Here is a 15891-nt window from a genome sequence, read left to right as displayed (position 1 = left end):
TTATTTGGCTCAAAAAAACAAAAAGGTCAAGGAAAACACGTTATTCTCCAAGGGCCAGCAGGTGTACTTACATCGCGTGTGTTTGCAAAAAAAAGAAAAGCGTTTCCGTCGAGTTACAGGATCGCCAGTTCGCGTATATCTCACCCAGTCTAATGAGCAGAAGCAGGTGCATTGGTTTTTTTTCTTAAGTGCGAAGGGGTCACACAGACCTTTATATACACGACCCACCCCCAACCCCCCCCCCCCCACCACCACCCCCACCCACTGCCTCAATATCCTTCCCTACAGAGTCCTTACAGGCAGCTACAGTATGTGTCAGATTTGTGTGTCGCACAGGGAAAGATGGCGTTTCCACCGGCGACACCACGCGTCATGGGTGACCACAGATAGCGTGTAGATAAGCCAACCGTTTAGATTGTGAATCGCAGCAGTGTTCTACAGCGAAGGCTGTTGCATCTGCATTTGACACGGCTGTGCTGACGCGTGTATTTTTTAAAGGTGTTGTACTTTCATGACGTCTCTCTCTCTCTCTTAAGTGTCTTTGAAGCCTGCTAATCCAGAGTGGTCAAGTCCCACTTGTGGCAGACATTAACCCAACATGAACTCTATATACTTAACGGTAGTTGACCGGCGTCCCATAGGGCTCTGTACTAGGTCCGCTACTATTTCCCTCTGCACCAAATCCGTTCGGCGGAAATAGCTGATCTACAAGCTTTGCAACGCGATGCGCGTTCGTTGAGCTTCTAGATGTGCTATCTTTGCCAAATATTTGGAGCAGAATAGGGACGCTGGGGTTCGTCTGGGCTCCAGCTACAACACACTGAACACAGGTCTGTTTTCTCACACATGGAGAGTTGCATAATACAGTGCCACCAGGCACATTATAAGAACAATTTAAAGTGAATTAACAAGGAAGGAATCGGCTCGTACGCGGAGTCCAGACTTCCCGTCCAACATGGGCAAGATCTCATCTCACATTATGGAAGCAGTGGACAACTGTTGTTTTTGACTGTAATTGTTCAAAAGAAACTGCTTGAAGGGGGCAGAGCAGGGTTGCGGCCGAAGTGCTTGCTTTGAAAGTCTGGGCCAGCCCCGGTTTCTGCCCAGTGTTTCTTGGCCTCTGTTCGTGTGATCAGATTCGTGCTTTTATTCCAGTTCGGTCTCCGGGTTATAATGTTTGGACTCCGAAGCCACAGTTTTCCTCCCTGGGCTACCGCTGCAGTTGCATCGCAAAGCCCTGACACACTTTAGTCCCACAGAACATGAACAAAAAAGAACTTGGTGAAAAAGAACAAGAAACAGGTCTCTTAATGAGAGCTCTACGACAAGCTCACCGTGCTCACAGAAACAATGGCTCAGTTGTCGTTCTTCCTTCTTCTGTCATTTTCTTTCCCTCTGTCCGTCATTCTGCAAGATGGCTGTTTCCCCGGCGGATGATTCGCTCTCGCTGTGATAGGTTCTGAGACAAAGTCGTACCGTTTTTCCAGGACGGAAAATATGTTTCCCACAAAAAAGCAACAACAACCCCAGAGGTCAGGCGGTCAAGTTCAGCCCATGTGGGCCGTGACCTGTGAGGCCCCGCCTCCCGGCTGGCCGCTGGCCAATCCCAAAGTCCGAGTGTCAAACAGGAAGCCCTGCTGGCCTCCGCTGAGCATGCCCAGGCTGTCCGTTAGCGTCCCGCTGGGGGAGGAGCCCAGGAAGGGGCTCTGGTGATTGGCAGCAGCGGCGGCGGCCATTTTGTCGGGGCTGGCGGCGAGACGGGGCGACGGAGGGAATGTGTAGCCGTAGAGACCATAGGGGGGCGTGTGGAGGCGCAGACCGGCGTAACCCTGGGAGGAAGGGTTGGGTAGGTAGCCTAGTTGAGAGGCAGGGAGGGAGCAAAATCCTTCGCCCTCGTAGCCCGAGGGACCTCTGTGAGAGGGGAAATGCTCCGGCGGGTTGCTGTAGCGGTGGAAAGGGTGCGCGGGCCGGCTGCAGGTGTAGTCGGGCGGACTGAGGGGACACACCTGGAAATGGGACGAGCAGGGGGACGAGGAGAGCAGGTGGGACGACGCCCCAACACCTCCGTGGGCTCCAGGGACTCCTGCAGAAGAACACAGAGAGGGAAGATCAGGGAAGTTCATTTGGCTTCTTCCGAGGTTCAATCATGAGACAAGAAGGCAGGGAGGGTATTTATTTACAATCTATACCTTGTTTGCCCATGCCAGGGATGTCCTCGAATGTGAGCGTTCGCAGAGATGGACGCCAGAATGCATACGACTCCACCAGAGCCTCGAGACCCATGCTGTAAGCCACATAAACACATACACACACATACACACAAAGAGGGTCAGAATTACACCCCGGTATACAGTAGCAGAACGTCATACTCTTATGATTCGGAATGACAAATATGACCACAAAGTCTTTGGTCAGTGATACAGTTAACGCCCACTCGCATCCCAGCATGCCTCGCTGCGGGCAGACGTATACGCCCCCTCTCCCGCCCTCTCCCTATCCCAGCATGCCTCACTGCTGCGGCAGACATTACAACCAGCCACCTGGCGGCCATCTTAGCCGCCCCGCGGGGCCTCTCTCTCTCTCTCTCTTGCCGTCTCCATGGAGACCGCAGGTAATGAGGGGCATAAACGCTGCGCCGCCATTGGCCGCTGCCAGCCGGGTGCTCCGAGGTAATTGCTTTCACACGGGCTTTTACAGGCGAATCAGGACGAAGGCGCAGGAAGCCGCAGCAAGGATTTATGAGGTGGGGCTCCCACCCCCGCCCGCCCGCCCGCCTCCTCCCCTCCACATCCACCTCTCCCTCTCTTCCCCAGGTGGGGTGTGGGGGTGGGTGGTGGGGGGGACTGCGGCTGGGGTAATGCGAGCGCTCTGTTACCCCTCGTTAGCGTGAGGATAAAAGTCCTCCCCCCCCGTGGGGTCGTAGCCGCGGCGATAATTTAGACAAGCTGCCCCGGAGTGGCCCTGTGCGTTACCGAAAGCAGCCTATCAGGGCAGGAGTTTATTTAGCAAACTGCTTAACTCTTCCTGTAATATTTAAGGGGGGGAGCTGTTTTTTTCCTCTCTTGCCTTCCTGAGTTTAACTTTTATAGGGTCAGCTGTCAGGGTCTCCCGGTTATCCAGGTTGCCGTGTAGCTCTGCCTTTCTCCTCCTCCTCCCTGTTGGATTTTCACTCTTTCACATGTCGTCGTTGTCGGGGTGGAAAACTTGTATGTCCAAAACCGTTCGTTTTGCATTTATCATTTTAAAAATGATTTAAACAAGTGAAAACAGCCGATCTACAAGCACACAACGCCTCGCACCCGCGAGGCGTTGTGTGCTTGTAGATCTGCTGTTTTCACTACTTTTGTGCAACGGCCTTGTACGATGAAGCGGGGCTTTACTTTACGAAAAAACGTACACATTTGAAACAATGGAGATACGAGGTTTCCACCCGACAACGACGATATACATGCATACTCCCCCCTCTCTTTCTCTCTCTCTCTCCCGCTTCGTCTCTTTCTCTCTCTCTCTCTCCCTTGTCTCTCTCTCCTCTCTAATGATTTCTGCTGAGGGCCCCAGGGGGAATGGCTGCTTGGAGACTATGTTTTCTTTTGTCTTTTTCTTTTTTCTTTTCTCTTTTTTACTGCTGTGTTGTTTTAATGCCGTTTATATATATATATATATATGTTTATAAATGTGTTTATTTAGATTTTCTTCAGGACACTCCGCTTTTTATTATTCTATTCCGTTGATGTTTATGTTCTCTTGGCGCGGCTGGAATCCGACGCTCCATTTGGCTTTCGTGGGGGCTGAGGAGGTTACATTTTTCCCTTCTCAAACGTTCTCGCCCGTTAACCGTGTAACTCTGTAAATTAGTGCCCCCGAAAACTTAAGCACGCACTCACATGAAAAGTCATCGGTGATTAATGTCGTAAAGTTTTAATAATTATGTACTGCGACCGTTCGATCGCTGGATTAACCGTTTTCTTTTTTTCCGTTCTGTTTTTTTTTCCTCCGTCAAAAACAGATTTATTCAATGGTGCGCACTTTCCAAGTAAAGAGAAAAAACGGATACATAACTTTTGCTCTCTATAAAAGAGGATTGAAATAGCTGTGACAGGAACCGCAAACAAACCCTAATGTAACTCAGTCCTGCGTCTCACATTTCCTCCTAATACGCCAGATAATGTGAAAATCTCTGCGATGGAGATCAACTCACCGGTTTCTGCCTGAGTCTCTGAACCCCTTGGCGAAGGGGTTTCTGTCGATCTTCAATCTTGTGATCTGGAGGGGGAAAAAGAAAAAAAAGGACCCCTGTTATTTCCAAACATTCATATATTACACAGTCCATGATAATAGGAGTTTATTTTACATAATAGTGAAATATGTTTCCGACCAAAATGGTTGTATTTGCATGATCTCTAATCTTTTAAGCAGGTCCAGCCACTGGTATTATGAGTTTATAAGCCAATATTATTTTATTTATGTTCTCCCAGTTTGTTCTGAGATCTGAGCGTAGATATCATTGGGGATTTTGCCTATTGTAATATCTGGATATGGCAAAAGTGTTGGTTTTTAATCACATAAGCCTTATTTTATACTTTCACAATTTGTCAAAATTTGTCAAAGAAAAGCGAAAAGATCGCCGATCTACAAGCTCACAACACATCGCACGCTTGTAGATCGGCTATTTATTTTAAATGTAAAAGAAAATATATATATTATCGTCACAACATCGATATTGTCGTATGTAGTCAAAAATATTGTCATATTGTATTTTGTCCATATTGCCCATTCACAATGAATTGTCCATTCATTGTGTGTGTGTGTGTGTGTGTGTGTGTGTGTGTGTGTGTGTGTGTGTGTGTGTGTGTGTGCGTGTGCGTGTGCGTGCGCATCTGCGTGCGCATGCGTGTGAGCACATTTGTCAGTGGGCATGTAAAGTAAGCAGGCTAGATTTACTTAAGTACTAATTCTCGGATTCAAATATTGTACTTTTACTCCACTACAATTTAGTTACTAGTTTGCAGACAAAAATGATTATATTATAAAACACACATTAGCCCTATTTTATACCAAGGCAATTTAAAATAGCTGATCTACAAGCTCACAACGCGTCGCATCGCAATATTCGCGACGCGTTGTGAGCTTGTAGATCTGCTATTTTGAAACATTTTGTACTTTTACTTTTGGTACTTTAAGTATATTTGGATGCCAATACTTTCGTACTTTTACTCAAGTACATTTTTAATTTTGGACTTTTACTTATGACAGAGCATTGTAACAGAGTTCTACAACGCAGTATATTGATACTTTTACTTAAGTAAAACATGTGGGCATACTTTTTCCATCACTGTCAGCGGGACTGCTCAGGTTGTGGGTAGGGATGGGACGATATGAAAATTTCATATCACGATTATTGTGAGAAAAGAAATCGCGATTTATGATATTATCTCGATAATCAAAATCCATTATCCTGGGGCAGAACATTTGCCAAAAAATAGCTGATGTTCAAACTCACAAAGTGTCGCAACGTGACGCGTTGTAAGCTTGTAGATCGGCTATTTTTTGGCAAAGACATTTGATAGAGTGAAAAAGAAAATACTGTATCAAGTACGTATATTATAAGTACCTTTATACCATTTAAGTGTATAGAGGGTATCTGCACATTTCTAAAATGACAATTTAAGGACTTTTTAATACCTCTAAAATTACATGTGAATTGATCCCAGTGCATGACGGACGACGATATCACAATAGATTAAATCTCCACGACACGATTATCGCGACTGTTTTTTTTTTATCACGATAAACGATAATATCGCTTATCGTCCCATCCCTAGTTGTGGGTGGTGTGTACTGCCCAATTCTGTGACCCGTGTCCAGGGGAACTTTATAGGCACCGCCGCTATGCGCTTACATCAGCCATGGTTTGCTGTCGGTCAGCCAACACTGCCAATGTGCTGCTTTGAAGAGCACACTGGCCTGAACCCAGCTAAACCAGTACCCTGCCCTCATATATAGTGGGTAGCAACATTCAAAAGGAAGAGATTTGCTTTGAGAGGAATAAAAACCAAAAGTCATCTAAAGTTGAATTTGTCAAAATGAGACCTCAAGAAATAACAGCTGAGTGCGGTAACCTTTTATTAAAATAAAAAAATGATGTACGCATCCATTGCCATATTTAGACATTTTATAATCCAGGTCAAAATATGAATGCATTTGTCGGTTGTTGTTTTTATTACAGTAAATTATCCAAGGAAATGTATTTTACCATTTTAGTTTTATACATTTTCTGTTTTCTTAATTTTATTTTATTTTTACTCCTGAACAAAATGACCAAGGAGTTTTTTTTTCTTATTATTATTATTATCGGTTACACAGTCCCTTAGAAACTAATCTCATCTCTCTGATACCATTCTGCAGGACCTAAAGCCTGAAATATTCAGTTGTTAATTTAACTCTGTAAAGATGTACCTTTACCAGGTCCATTTTTACAGCCTAAACTAACTCGGAGCATTTAGGTAAAAAACAAAAGTACTTTTTGACAAAATCGCTACCGTTTTATTTTCACAGCAGTATTCTCGCTCTTCATGTGTTTTGTAACCTAGCGCAACGAAACGATACAGACATTTTTTGGAACAGAGATTTAGCGGTCATCGCCGTCATCCTCAGTTGAGCAGTGCACATAGACAGTCCAGCACAGTGAAATCGTATGTTCATTTAACCCTTTGTAACTCTGAGAGTCTCTGGGTTAAATTAACTGTGTATTACTAGTCTGGAAAGGAAAGAATCCCTTTAGTCCAGTGGTTCTCAACCTGTGGGTCGAATATTTTGGGGGGTCCCCAGATGATTAACTTAATGTGCAACATTTTTCTCTCACTCAAGTAAACAAGACAACATTTAAGTGTATAGAGCACATTTCTAAAGTGAAAATTTAAGGACTTTTTAATACCTCTAAAATGACAAATTAAACATTGGCCAAATTGTCAAATATTAGAGGCAGAAAATAGCTGATCTACATGCTCACAACACCTCGCATTGCGAGGCGTTGTGAGCATGTAGATCTGCTATTTTCACAATAGACCCGTGTTATACAAAATGTAATGCCAAAAGTGCTCATCGTGGTGGGGGGGTCCCCAGTTAAAATATGATTATTTTGGGGGTCGAGGCCAGTTTGAGAACCACTGCTTTAGTCCATAGAGAACATCACACACAAGCAGAGTACATACTGTAGCAACATTCCAGCTTGTACGTGTGGTATTCTGATGGATAATAAGAAGGCCTGCAGGTATGGGCGACTTTGTCTGTCGTGCGGACACCTCATATGTCCAAAACGGTCATACTTTTAGGGAGTTGTATTCAAAAACGGCAAAAAGTAGCAGATCTACAAACTCAAAACGTGGTGCGTCACACACAGCTTTTTTGTGACGCTGTTCAATTAGGCCACAGTTGTTCCCATACTTTCCAGGTCGATGACCCAAAAGAGAGACTAGACGTTTGCCCGGAACTCACTCTAGTGAAAATTGCAGATCTACAAGGCGTCGCAAGCTTGTTTTTTTTTTCTTGTTTTTTTTAAAGATTTATTATCCGTGACCCACAAACGGGTCCCGACCCAATGCTTGAAAAAAAAAAAAAAAGAACATATAAGAGGTTTCTTCCCGACAGCAACTACGGTATATTTTGTTGTCTTGTACTGAGCCTTTATTGCATTAAAAAGGCAAATGCCGACATGTTTCGACCATGAAGCTGGTCATCATCAGGGCAAGGAATGATGTTCCTGTGTTGTACTGAGCCTTGTGCCCTGGAAATAAAGGTGACTGCTAACGGAGTAAAGGTGATGAGCTCGGTGGGTTAACCGTGGCGGGTTGAACAGTACCTGTTGGTTCTGGTAGGCGGTGACGGTGGTGAACACCGTCTCAGGGAAGGAGGTGGTCTTGGTCCCTTCCCCCAGCGGGACCGCCCTGACCGGGGACAGCTCCTCTCCGCACTCCTTGCGGATCACGTGAACCCGCGGCTGGTACTTATGCATGGAGTGTAGGATGATCTGGAAATTGGGGGGGAAGGAGGATATTAGTCCTTTATTAATCCTGCTGGGAATTTCAGACGTCATAGCACAGTGGTTCTCAACCTTTTCAGCCCGCGAGCCCCAAAATAATTATATTTTAACTGGGGACCCCCCCCCCCCCACCCCCCACCCTGACGAGCACTAAGAGTTGAGGCATTACATTTTGTATAACATGGTTCTATTGTGAAAATAGCTGATCTACATAGTCACAATGCCTTGCGTTGTGAGCATGTAGATCGGCTATTTTCACAATTTCTTCCTCTAATATTTGACAATTTGGCCAATGTTTTAATTCGTCATTTTAGAGGTATTAAAAAGTCCTTAAATTGTCACTTGTTGTTGGTTTGTTTACAGTTGAGTGAGAAAACAATGTTGCACATTAAGGTAATGGGTAACCGACCCACAGGTTGAGAATCCCTGTCATAGCAGCACTGCATTAAGGATGAAAGATATGTATTAATATACCGGTTATGGATAGAGAATAAGTATATAGAGAAATATTAAAGACTATTAGTAACAATAGGGCGGCCATAGCTGAATGGGTCAGAGAGGCTACGCTGGGAAACAGAAGGTCCCTGCAAGTTCGATTGCTGGTCCCTGAGAAAGACTCTTAACCCCTATAACTCATAGATGGGCAACTGGCGGCCCGGGGGCCACATTCGGCCCTCACCTTCACTTAATGTGGCCTGCTGGTTATATTGGAATACTGGTATATTATTGATTTCAGCTGTTACAATTCCAACGCTTTAATTACTTCAGTCTATATTAGTAGCTTTATGACTTATGACTTTTTACGTCCAGTATATTTGTATTTAAGTTCATAAAGTTAACATAAGAACATATGAATGCATTTATAATTAAATTAAAATGTTACTTTTCAAAATTCCAATTCGAAAAAAAGCAAAAAATTGCAGATCTACAAACTCAGTGCGACACGTTTTGAGCTTGTGGATTGTCTATTTTTGCCGTGCAATGTGGCCCTTTGGAGTGAAAGTGAAAATGCGGTGGCCCTCTCCATCATCAAAGTTGCCCACCCCTGCCCTATAACTGCTGAGCAGCAATCAGCTGGGGGAAGCTGAAAACTGATTTGCCACTGCGGGATTAATAATAATTAATAATTAACAATAAGGGTAACAAAATGATATAAAAGACAGAATAAAGACATGAAAATGGCTTCATTCGACCTGGCACCTGCGCTGGTTATTTGTGAATAGTTTATGAGCCATCATGGACATGGAGGTAATGTTTGCAATCAATAATGGCATAAATAGACTTTAAGACCTACAACAGGGACCGACCTGGCTGCCTACACTATAGGCATATAACCTAAATAAATATGTTCTGATCTGTCACAGGAAAAGGGAATATAATACAATAATGTGTACAATAATATAGCCTCTATAATTAACAGTAAAGCAAATCAAAAGTGATATAAATGCTGCAGAGGGCACTACATACTGTAGCAACATTTTGCCCATCTATAAAACACATGGTGAAATCCATAGCCTTCATTTAATGCTGAAAAGTGCCAATGAACCCATAGGAGTTTGTTGTGTGGAGAGCATAAATTCAAGCATACAAGTAATATAAATGTTTACATAGATTAATATATGCAATGTACACATCCTCAGCTCATAATATATCTATTTGGCAGAACCCGCATTGCCGCAAGCAAAACTTTACATTTTTCACACGATTAAAATACATGTAAAAATAATAAATAAATAAAATATTCCACTCCATTTACAAAAACTGGTCAAGTAATGAGGTGGTTCACGATTTAACAGGCCTAAATATTTCAAGGGAATTCATTTCTCAGCTTATTTCTGCATGCATTCAACTTACATATACATATTTCTTCAACTTAATGGTCCATATTTTATTTGTTTATGAAAAGAAAATCAATTATAATTTATTTTACATATACTTCAATCGTCCATAAAGCCCATTTTCAAAAGGCCTCTGTGTATGTACTATAATGTATATGATATACAAGGGACATATTGACTTACGTATTGACTTACATGTCCCTGGTCGTCCAGTTCGTTGTTGGTCAGTTTGAGTTTGTCAAAGCTGACGACCTGCCGCATCCACGTCTCCCCGGAGGCCGGGGAGTCCGGGTGGATGTACACCCTGGGCGGCACCGGCGAGTCCGCGTTCCCCGCGACCATCCACTTGGAACTGTGGTACACGTACCTTCAACGACGCACAGAACAGAAAGAAAGACGTCAAAGGAAGGGCGTTCAGAACAAAAAGCCGACGTTTCACACCCTCTGCACCTCATATGACCGGTGGTTTTCAACCAGCGGTCCTTGAGGGGGTTCCAGGTGGTGGTTCCCAGCTAAATGATGGAGAGTTGATAACCAAATGGACCCTTATAGATCTTTAACTCTTGAGAGCGTAAAATGAAACCAAATGGACCCTTACGGGTCCATTTGGTTTCATGTTACGCTCTCAAGAGTTAAATAATAATTATTGTTAAACATCTGCATTACTGAATTTACAAGAAGTCTACATAATTAGAGAATGTAGAAGAAATGATATTTTTATTGACCTGTTACCATGTCTGCACAACGTCAATAGGCCTGGAAAAGTGGACAAAATCTTTTCACAAGTTATAAAATAGGCTATTCTAGGTTTTGGGTCTGAGTGAGAGGCTAATTCTCATCAAATGGTGGTCCATGGCTCAAATGCTGAATAAATAATGGACCTTGATATATGAAACGGGTTGAAAACCACTGTCTTGACAAAGTTCATAGACTCCACAAACCCGCGGCGCGTAAGTAAAACGTCAGTATGCTGTTATAACATTTGTCGGGTTGACCTTTCCAGGGTGGAGAGGTTAAGGCGTCCAAAAGGCCCTTTTCTTTTCCAAAAGGCTGTGAAAAGGGCGCAAAACCGCCCTGACAAATCGCTCTGCCAACCGCCATTTGCGGCTCCTCCGGCCCGGGGAGGGAAGCGGGAGATTGAAGAACCATCCGTTGAAAAAACGCTTATTGGTTTCACTCTGGCAGACCCAACGGACGAGCTAAATCCAGACATGACAAGTCATACTGTTTTAGGGCAGTGGTTCCCAAACAGTGGGTCGCGACCCACTTGTGTGTCACAGACCAATTTGGGTCACTCACGAGTCACGACAACTCGAGTAAATCCAATTTTCTTTTCAAAAGATAAAACATTTCAAAAGATAGAAAATCTTTTGTAGCCTAATATAGGCTATCGTTTTATTTTTGGAAATAAATAAAAATGAGAATTTTTATAAATGTCAAAATAAACACATCTCAAGTCATTCCATAAATAAAATATATGATTAGGCTAATAAATAATTAAGAAGTAGTCTATAGGTGAAAAACGCCGATCTACAAACTCTCAACGCGTGCAGTTGTGAAAATTGGTCACGGATAAAAAAAAGTTTGGGAACTTTTTTTTTATGGCGCCCCCTGTTTTGTCTTTGTCGTAAATTGTGAATTTAGGCGTGTGTGTGTGTGTGTGTGTGTGTGTGTGTGTGTGTGTGTGTGTGTGTGTGTGTGTGTGTGTGTGTGTGTGTGTGTGTGTGTGTGTGTGTGTGTGTGTGTGTCAGAGGCGTCAATTGGGTATGGCAAGCTATGGCAGCTGCCATACCTTGGCTACAGGGGGAAATAAAAAAAATGTAGCCTACTTTTCATTGTGCCCGTTGCTAAGGTATGGCAACATGACTGGTGTCTTGCACGCGCACAAGACACCAGTCATGTTGCCATACCTTAGCTTTTGCTGAACTGACGCAACTGGTGTGTGTTGAGCGCGTGTGTGCGTGCGTGTCTCACCTATATCGCTTGTTGTCCACAGGGATTATGTCCATGGCGATGTAATACTGTTGATGCGGGTCCAGGCCCGTCATCTTCACGCGCATAGCGGGGAACATCCGCCTGGCAGGAAATATGAAATAAATCATCGATGTTTGAACCTTTTAATTGGCTCTTATGTTTACAAGAGTTAAACTGGATTAGTCAATTCCATATTTTAAATTGCCCTGGCAATAATGATAAGCGACTAATAGGCTACATTAATTTATTGTTGTTAATAATTTTTATTTTTGTTATATTCATTGGATACGTGTTTGTTATTATTATTATTAATGGCACCATTTAAACTATTTGCCCGGTGTAAGCTATACACTGCTGCTATATTTAATTATGTAATGTCACAGTGCATTATATTTTGCTTCGATATTTTTTTATTATTTGTTTTCCCTTCAATTGTCTTAATTGCTGCAAAAGGATGAATTGGGTACAAAATAACCCTGACGTAAACAATCAATTGAGCTTTCCTTGTGGTCTAAATCCTATATCCTCAGACATCCTTTCTTATGCGAACTGCTAATAAAGTATTCAATCAATCAATCAATCAAGCAAGCAAGCAAACCAGGTTCTCCCTGACCAATTAGTGCAGTCGTTCCCAAACTTTTCAGGTCAAGACTAAAAGAGAGATTGGACGTTTGCCCGGGACCCAAACTATTGTGAAAACAGCCGATCTACAAGCGCACAACGCAGCAAAGCGAGGCATTGTGTTTGTGCGCCGTGTAGATCGGCTATTTTTCACTACGGCTTAATTATATTATTATTTATATATTTATAGAATATTTATGGATTATTATTTTTTATGTAAACAATTATTATTGTATTGAAATATATATAGCTATTTTTTAATGTAGCCGTGACCCATAAAAATTAGTCCTTGACCCCCACAAATGGGACCCGTTGGGAACCAGTGCATTAGTAGGCTATCTCTCCTCCTACCGTCCGGCCTTGGTGATGATCATCTCCGTGCCAATCTCGTGGAAGCGCTTCCACAGGTCCGAGCCCTGCAGGTCCACGCGCATCTCCTCTCCTCCACCGGAGCCGCTGACCGTCGATGCAGCGATGACCGGGGCCGTGCACTGCGCCTCGGGCCGCGGGCTCTCCAACAGCACGTCCTCGCTCTCCGCTTCACCACCAAGGGGAAATAATCCCGTTAATATTGAAAATTACCCCCTCAAAAACCCCATCTCCAATAAACAATAAACTATCCTAAAAGTTTTTATTTGTATTTTATGTATATTATTTTATTTACTGGCCTACATCTGAACATTTTTGCTCTATGACAGAATTACCATGCAGACACAAGGCCCGTGTTTTTGTTTTTTATATCTCGGCTTGTTTTTTACGTTCAAAGTTATTAAGAGAACAGTCTAATCATAGACTGATGTCTATATCGTTTCCTTCGTTGTCAGGAGGTGCCATGCAGTGCGCGGCCTCGCCAAGTGGGAGAAATTTATAGGCGCACGCACTGGCCAAACAAATCCAGAACTATAACAAGAAATGCTTGAGCGGAATGTTTCCTTGAGACGCTTTTTCACAGCCAAGTGGAGCTAAATTCGCAGCAGATTTAATTCATGATTTGTCATAACCGCTCGGGTTTGTGTGTGTTTTCTGCAGGCCTTGTACAGACTACAGAGCGACGTTTCCGCGGCTATTTCCATGTCTTTATCGCCTGCTAATTGGCGTGTTTATGATTGCGACACTACTCATAAAGCTCGTAAAGCGTCTCACATTAGTCACACTCACGCGACTTCTATTTACAAGACAGCGCCAAGATATTTTATCATATGTATACGATTCCTACATGCTATTTCTGACATAGGCTCGCAGTTATTTTAGTTTTTCATATTTTAGCCTATTTTTTACATTTATTTTCTGAGCAAGAGGCCTTACCACGGGAGAAAAGAAAATGGATCCTTGATTAAAATAATGAGTGTATATGCAAATATTAATGAACTTTGAATTTATACATTTAGCTAATACATTTATGGTAAATTAATAAGTCTGCTACGGCCTATTGTTAGCCATGCAAAGCTGACATAATTATTATTTCGCAAATCCAATCAACCAAGGCCAATCTGTTTACAAAAACATAAACAACACATTATGTGTTGACATAAACAAGGATAAACAGACACGCTTTGAAGTTCAAACAACTGGTGGGAATGTGAAAGATACTGTCTAGCAGGCTATTTTATTAAATTGCCAATAGGCTTAATAGCGCTCTGAAATGGTCAAGGTATCAAATTCCTGCCAACTCGATCGCGTCCCACTCCCACTGTCGATCACTTCTACTTACGGGAGCCGTCGCTCGCGCATTCCACCTCGCTGCCCCGGTCGCTGACAGACGCCCTCTCCGCCGGCGGTCCTCCGGGGCTCCCGGTGAGATCCGAGACGTCGGTGCCGTCCTCGAAGCAGCTGACGGCGGCGTCCTCCTCCTCGATCTTGCGCCGTTTCTCCGCGCCGATCAGGGACTCCACCGAGAAGGCGTGCGCCTTGACGCTCAGAGCGCACGGCGACCGTCGCTTCTCCGCCATGTCGAGAAGAGAACGGAACGGAATGGAGAACGGCGTCAAAATCGAGCGAGGAAAAGAGCAAAGGAAAAAGTGCCCACCGCCCCAAACAACTGAACCCGCGGTAACTTTATTATAAGCTTCCTTCTGTGCTGTCCTCGCTGCCTGAGAGCGCAGAGCGAGAGAGAGAGCGAGAGAGAGAGGGAGGCGGCTCCTCCGGTTACAATCCTTTCTGGACTGACATTGAAGTAACCGGGCCAGTGGAGGCACGATAACTTCTCCGTTATCTTCTTGTTGTGTGAAGGGAGGAAGCTAGGCGCGGCGCGCGGCAGTGTCTCACTCAGCTCTAGCTGTTGGGGAAGTGTCAATAAACCAAGAGAAAAGAGCCGAGAGTGAGGCAGCCTGTCAATCTCCGCGCCGGAGCGGAGCGCTCGGCCAATCAGAGCGCCCCGGGGGTCTCCGCTCGGTCCCGCCCCCCCTCATGTGGGCCGCTCGCTCGTGCCTTCCTTATGTGGTAAAGCAAGGGGGCTCGTGAATGAATCATGTCTCAGAGCACCGAGCGTCTCTCTCTCGGGCATTGCGCGCATTTTCACACCGCGGCCCGACATGCTTTGCATATTTGGCCATTACCTCCTGCACGGAGGAAGCCCCTCTGGGAGGAAGACCTTTGTCTTCTTGTAGGCCTAGTATTAGTATTGTTATTATATCCTTATTGCAGGCCGTCAATTCCCTGTCAACAAATAACTTTGCGCTTTAACCGTGAGTCGTGCGTAAAAAGGCCGCAACATAGGGCCAGAGTCCAGAAACGTCTTTTGAGGGGAATTTTGTTCTTACATTAACAAAACAATGGCATATATTTAACATAATAATCTGATACACAAATGCAGAACGTTGTTTTATATTGGAAAAAAGTAAGACACTAACACTTTCTTTTAGGGCAAAAAAAACATTGTAAAATGCGATATCCCAATTAACAGAATGTCCTGTTATGCCTGTGTGGACCACACTCACCACAGACCTTTGCAGTGGCCTAAAGCCATGTTTCTTCACAGGCATGGAAGATATGCCTATAATTATAAGAGCCAAAGAGGTTTAATTTAGGAACATAGGGGTGTTGGTAGGTAGCGGCTCGTCTAAAATATGACCCGCTGAAGTGTGGATGAGTTGGATTCCCGTGTTCATGTTGCACTTGCACGGAGGGCTAAAGCCTATATGTCCTGTATAGTGTTCACATGACATGACATGACGCTTGGAAATATCACCCCTGCGCTGCTCCGGGCCCCGAGACGTGTAAATTAGCCGTGTGGTCATGCGGGGAATGCCTGTCCGTCTCGGGTGTACCCGCGTCTATGTGAGGGCATATATGCAGTGGTGAAAAGTACATATAGGCCTATTTGAGTACTGTACTTGAGTACAATTTGAGGTATATACTTCTGGGATCCAAGTATTGTACTTTTTTTTACCCCACTCAATTTATTTGAAAGCTTGAGTTACT

General features: G+C 44.0%; 1 protein-coding gene across 1 annotated transcript; it reads right to left on the bottom strand.

Moving 5' to 3' along the window:
• Nucleotides 1-1547: 1547 nt before the first annotated feature.
• On the bottom strand, nt 1548-14420 carry tbx18 (T-box transcription factor 18; the record flags this gene model as incomplete). The annotated part of the gene is made up of 8 exons (XM_080744586.1): nt 1548-2083; nt 2190-2284; nt 4199-4263; nt 7859-8026; nt 10072-10243; nt 11851-11952; nt 12823-13009; nt 14183-14420. 8 exons carry the CDS (start codon nt 14418-14420, stop codon nt 1548-1550), a joined length of 1563 nt encoding a protein of 520 aa, XP_080600712.1.
• Between the last annotated feature and the right edge of the window lie 1471 nt (nt 14421-15891).

This window comes from Nannobrachium achirus (genome assembly GCF_963921795.1).
Source record: "Nannobrachium achirus genome assembly, chromosome: 16".
In the NCBI taxonomy this organism is placed as follows: Eukaryota; Metazoa; Chordata; class Actinopteri; order Myctophiformes; family Myctophidae; genus Nannobrachium; species Nannobrachium achirus.
Note: the sequence above shows the minus strand (reverse complement) of the source record. Positions and strands in the feature narration are given on the sequence as shown.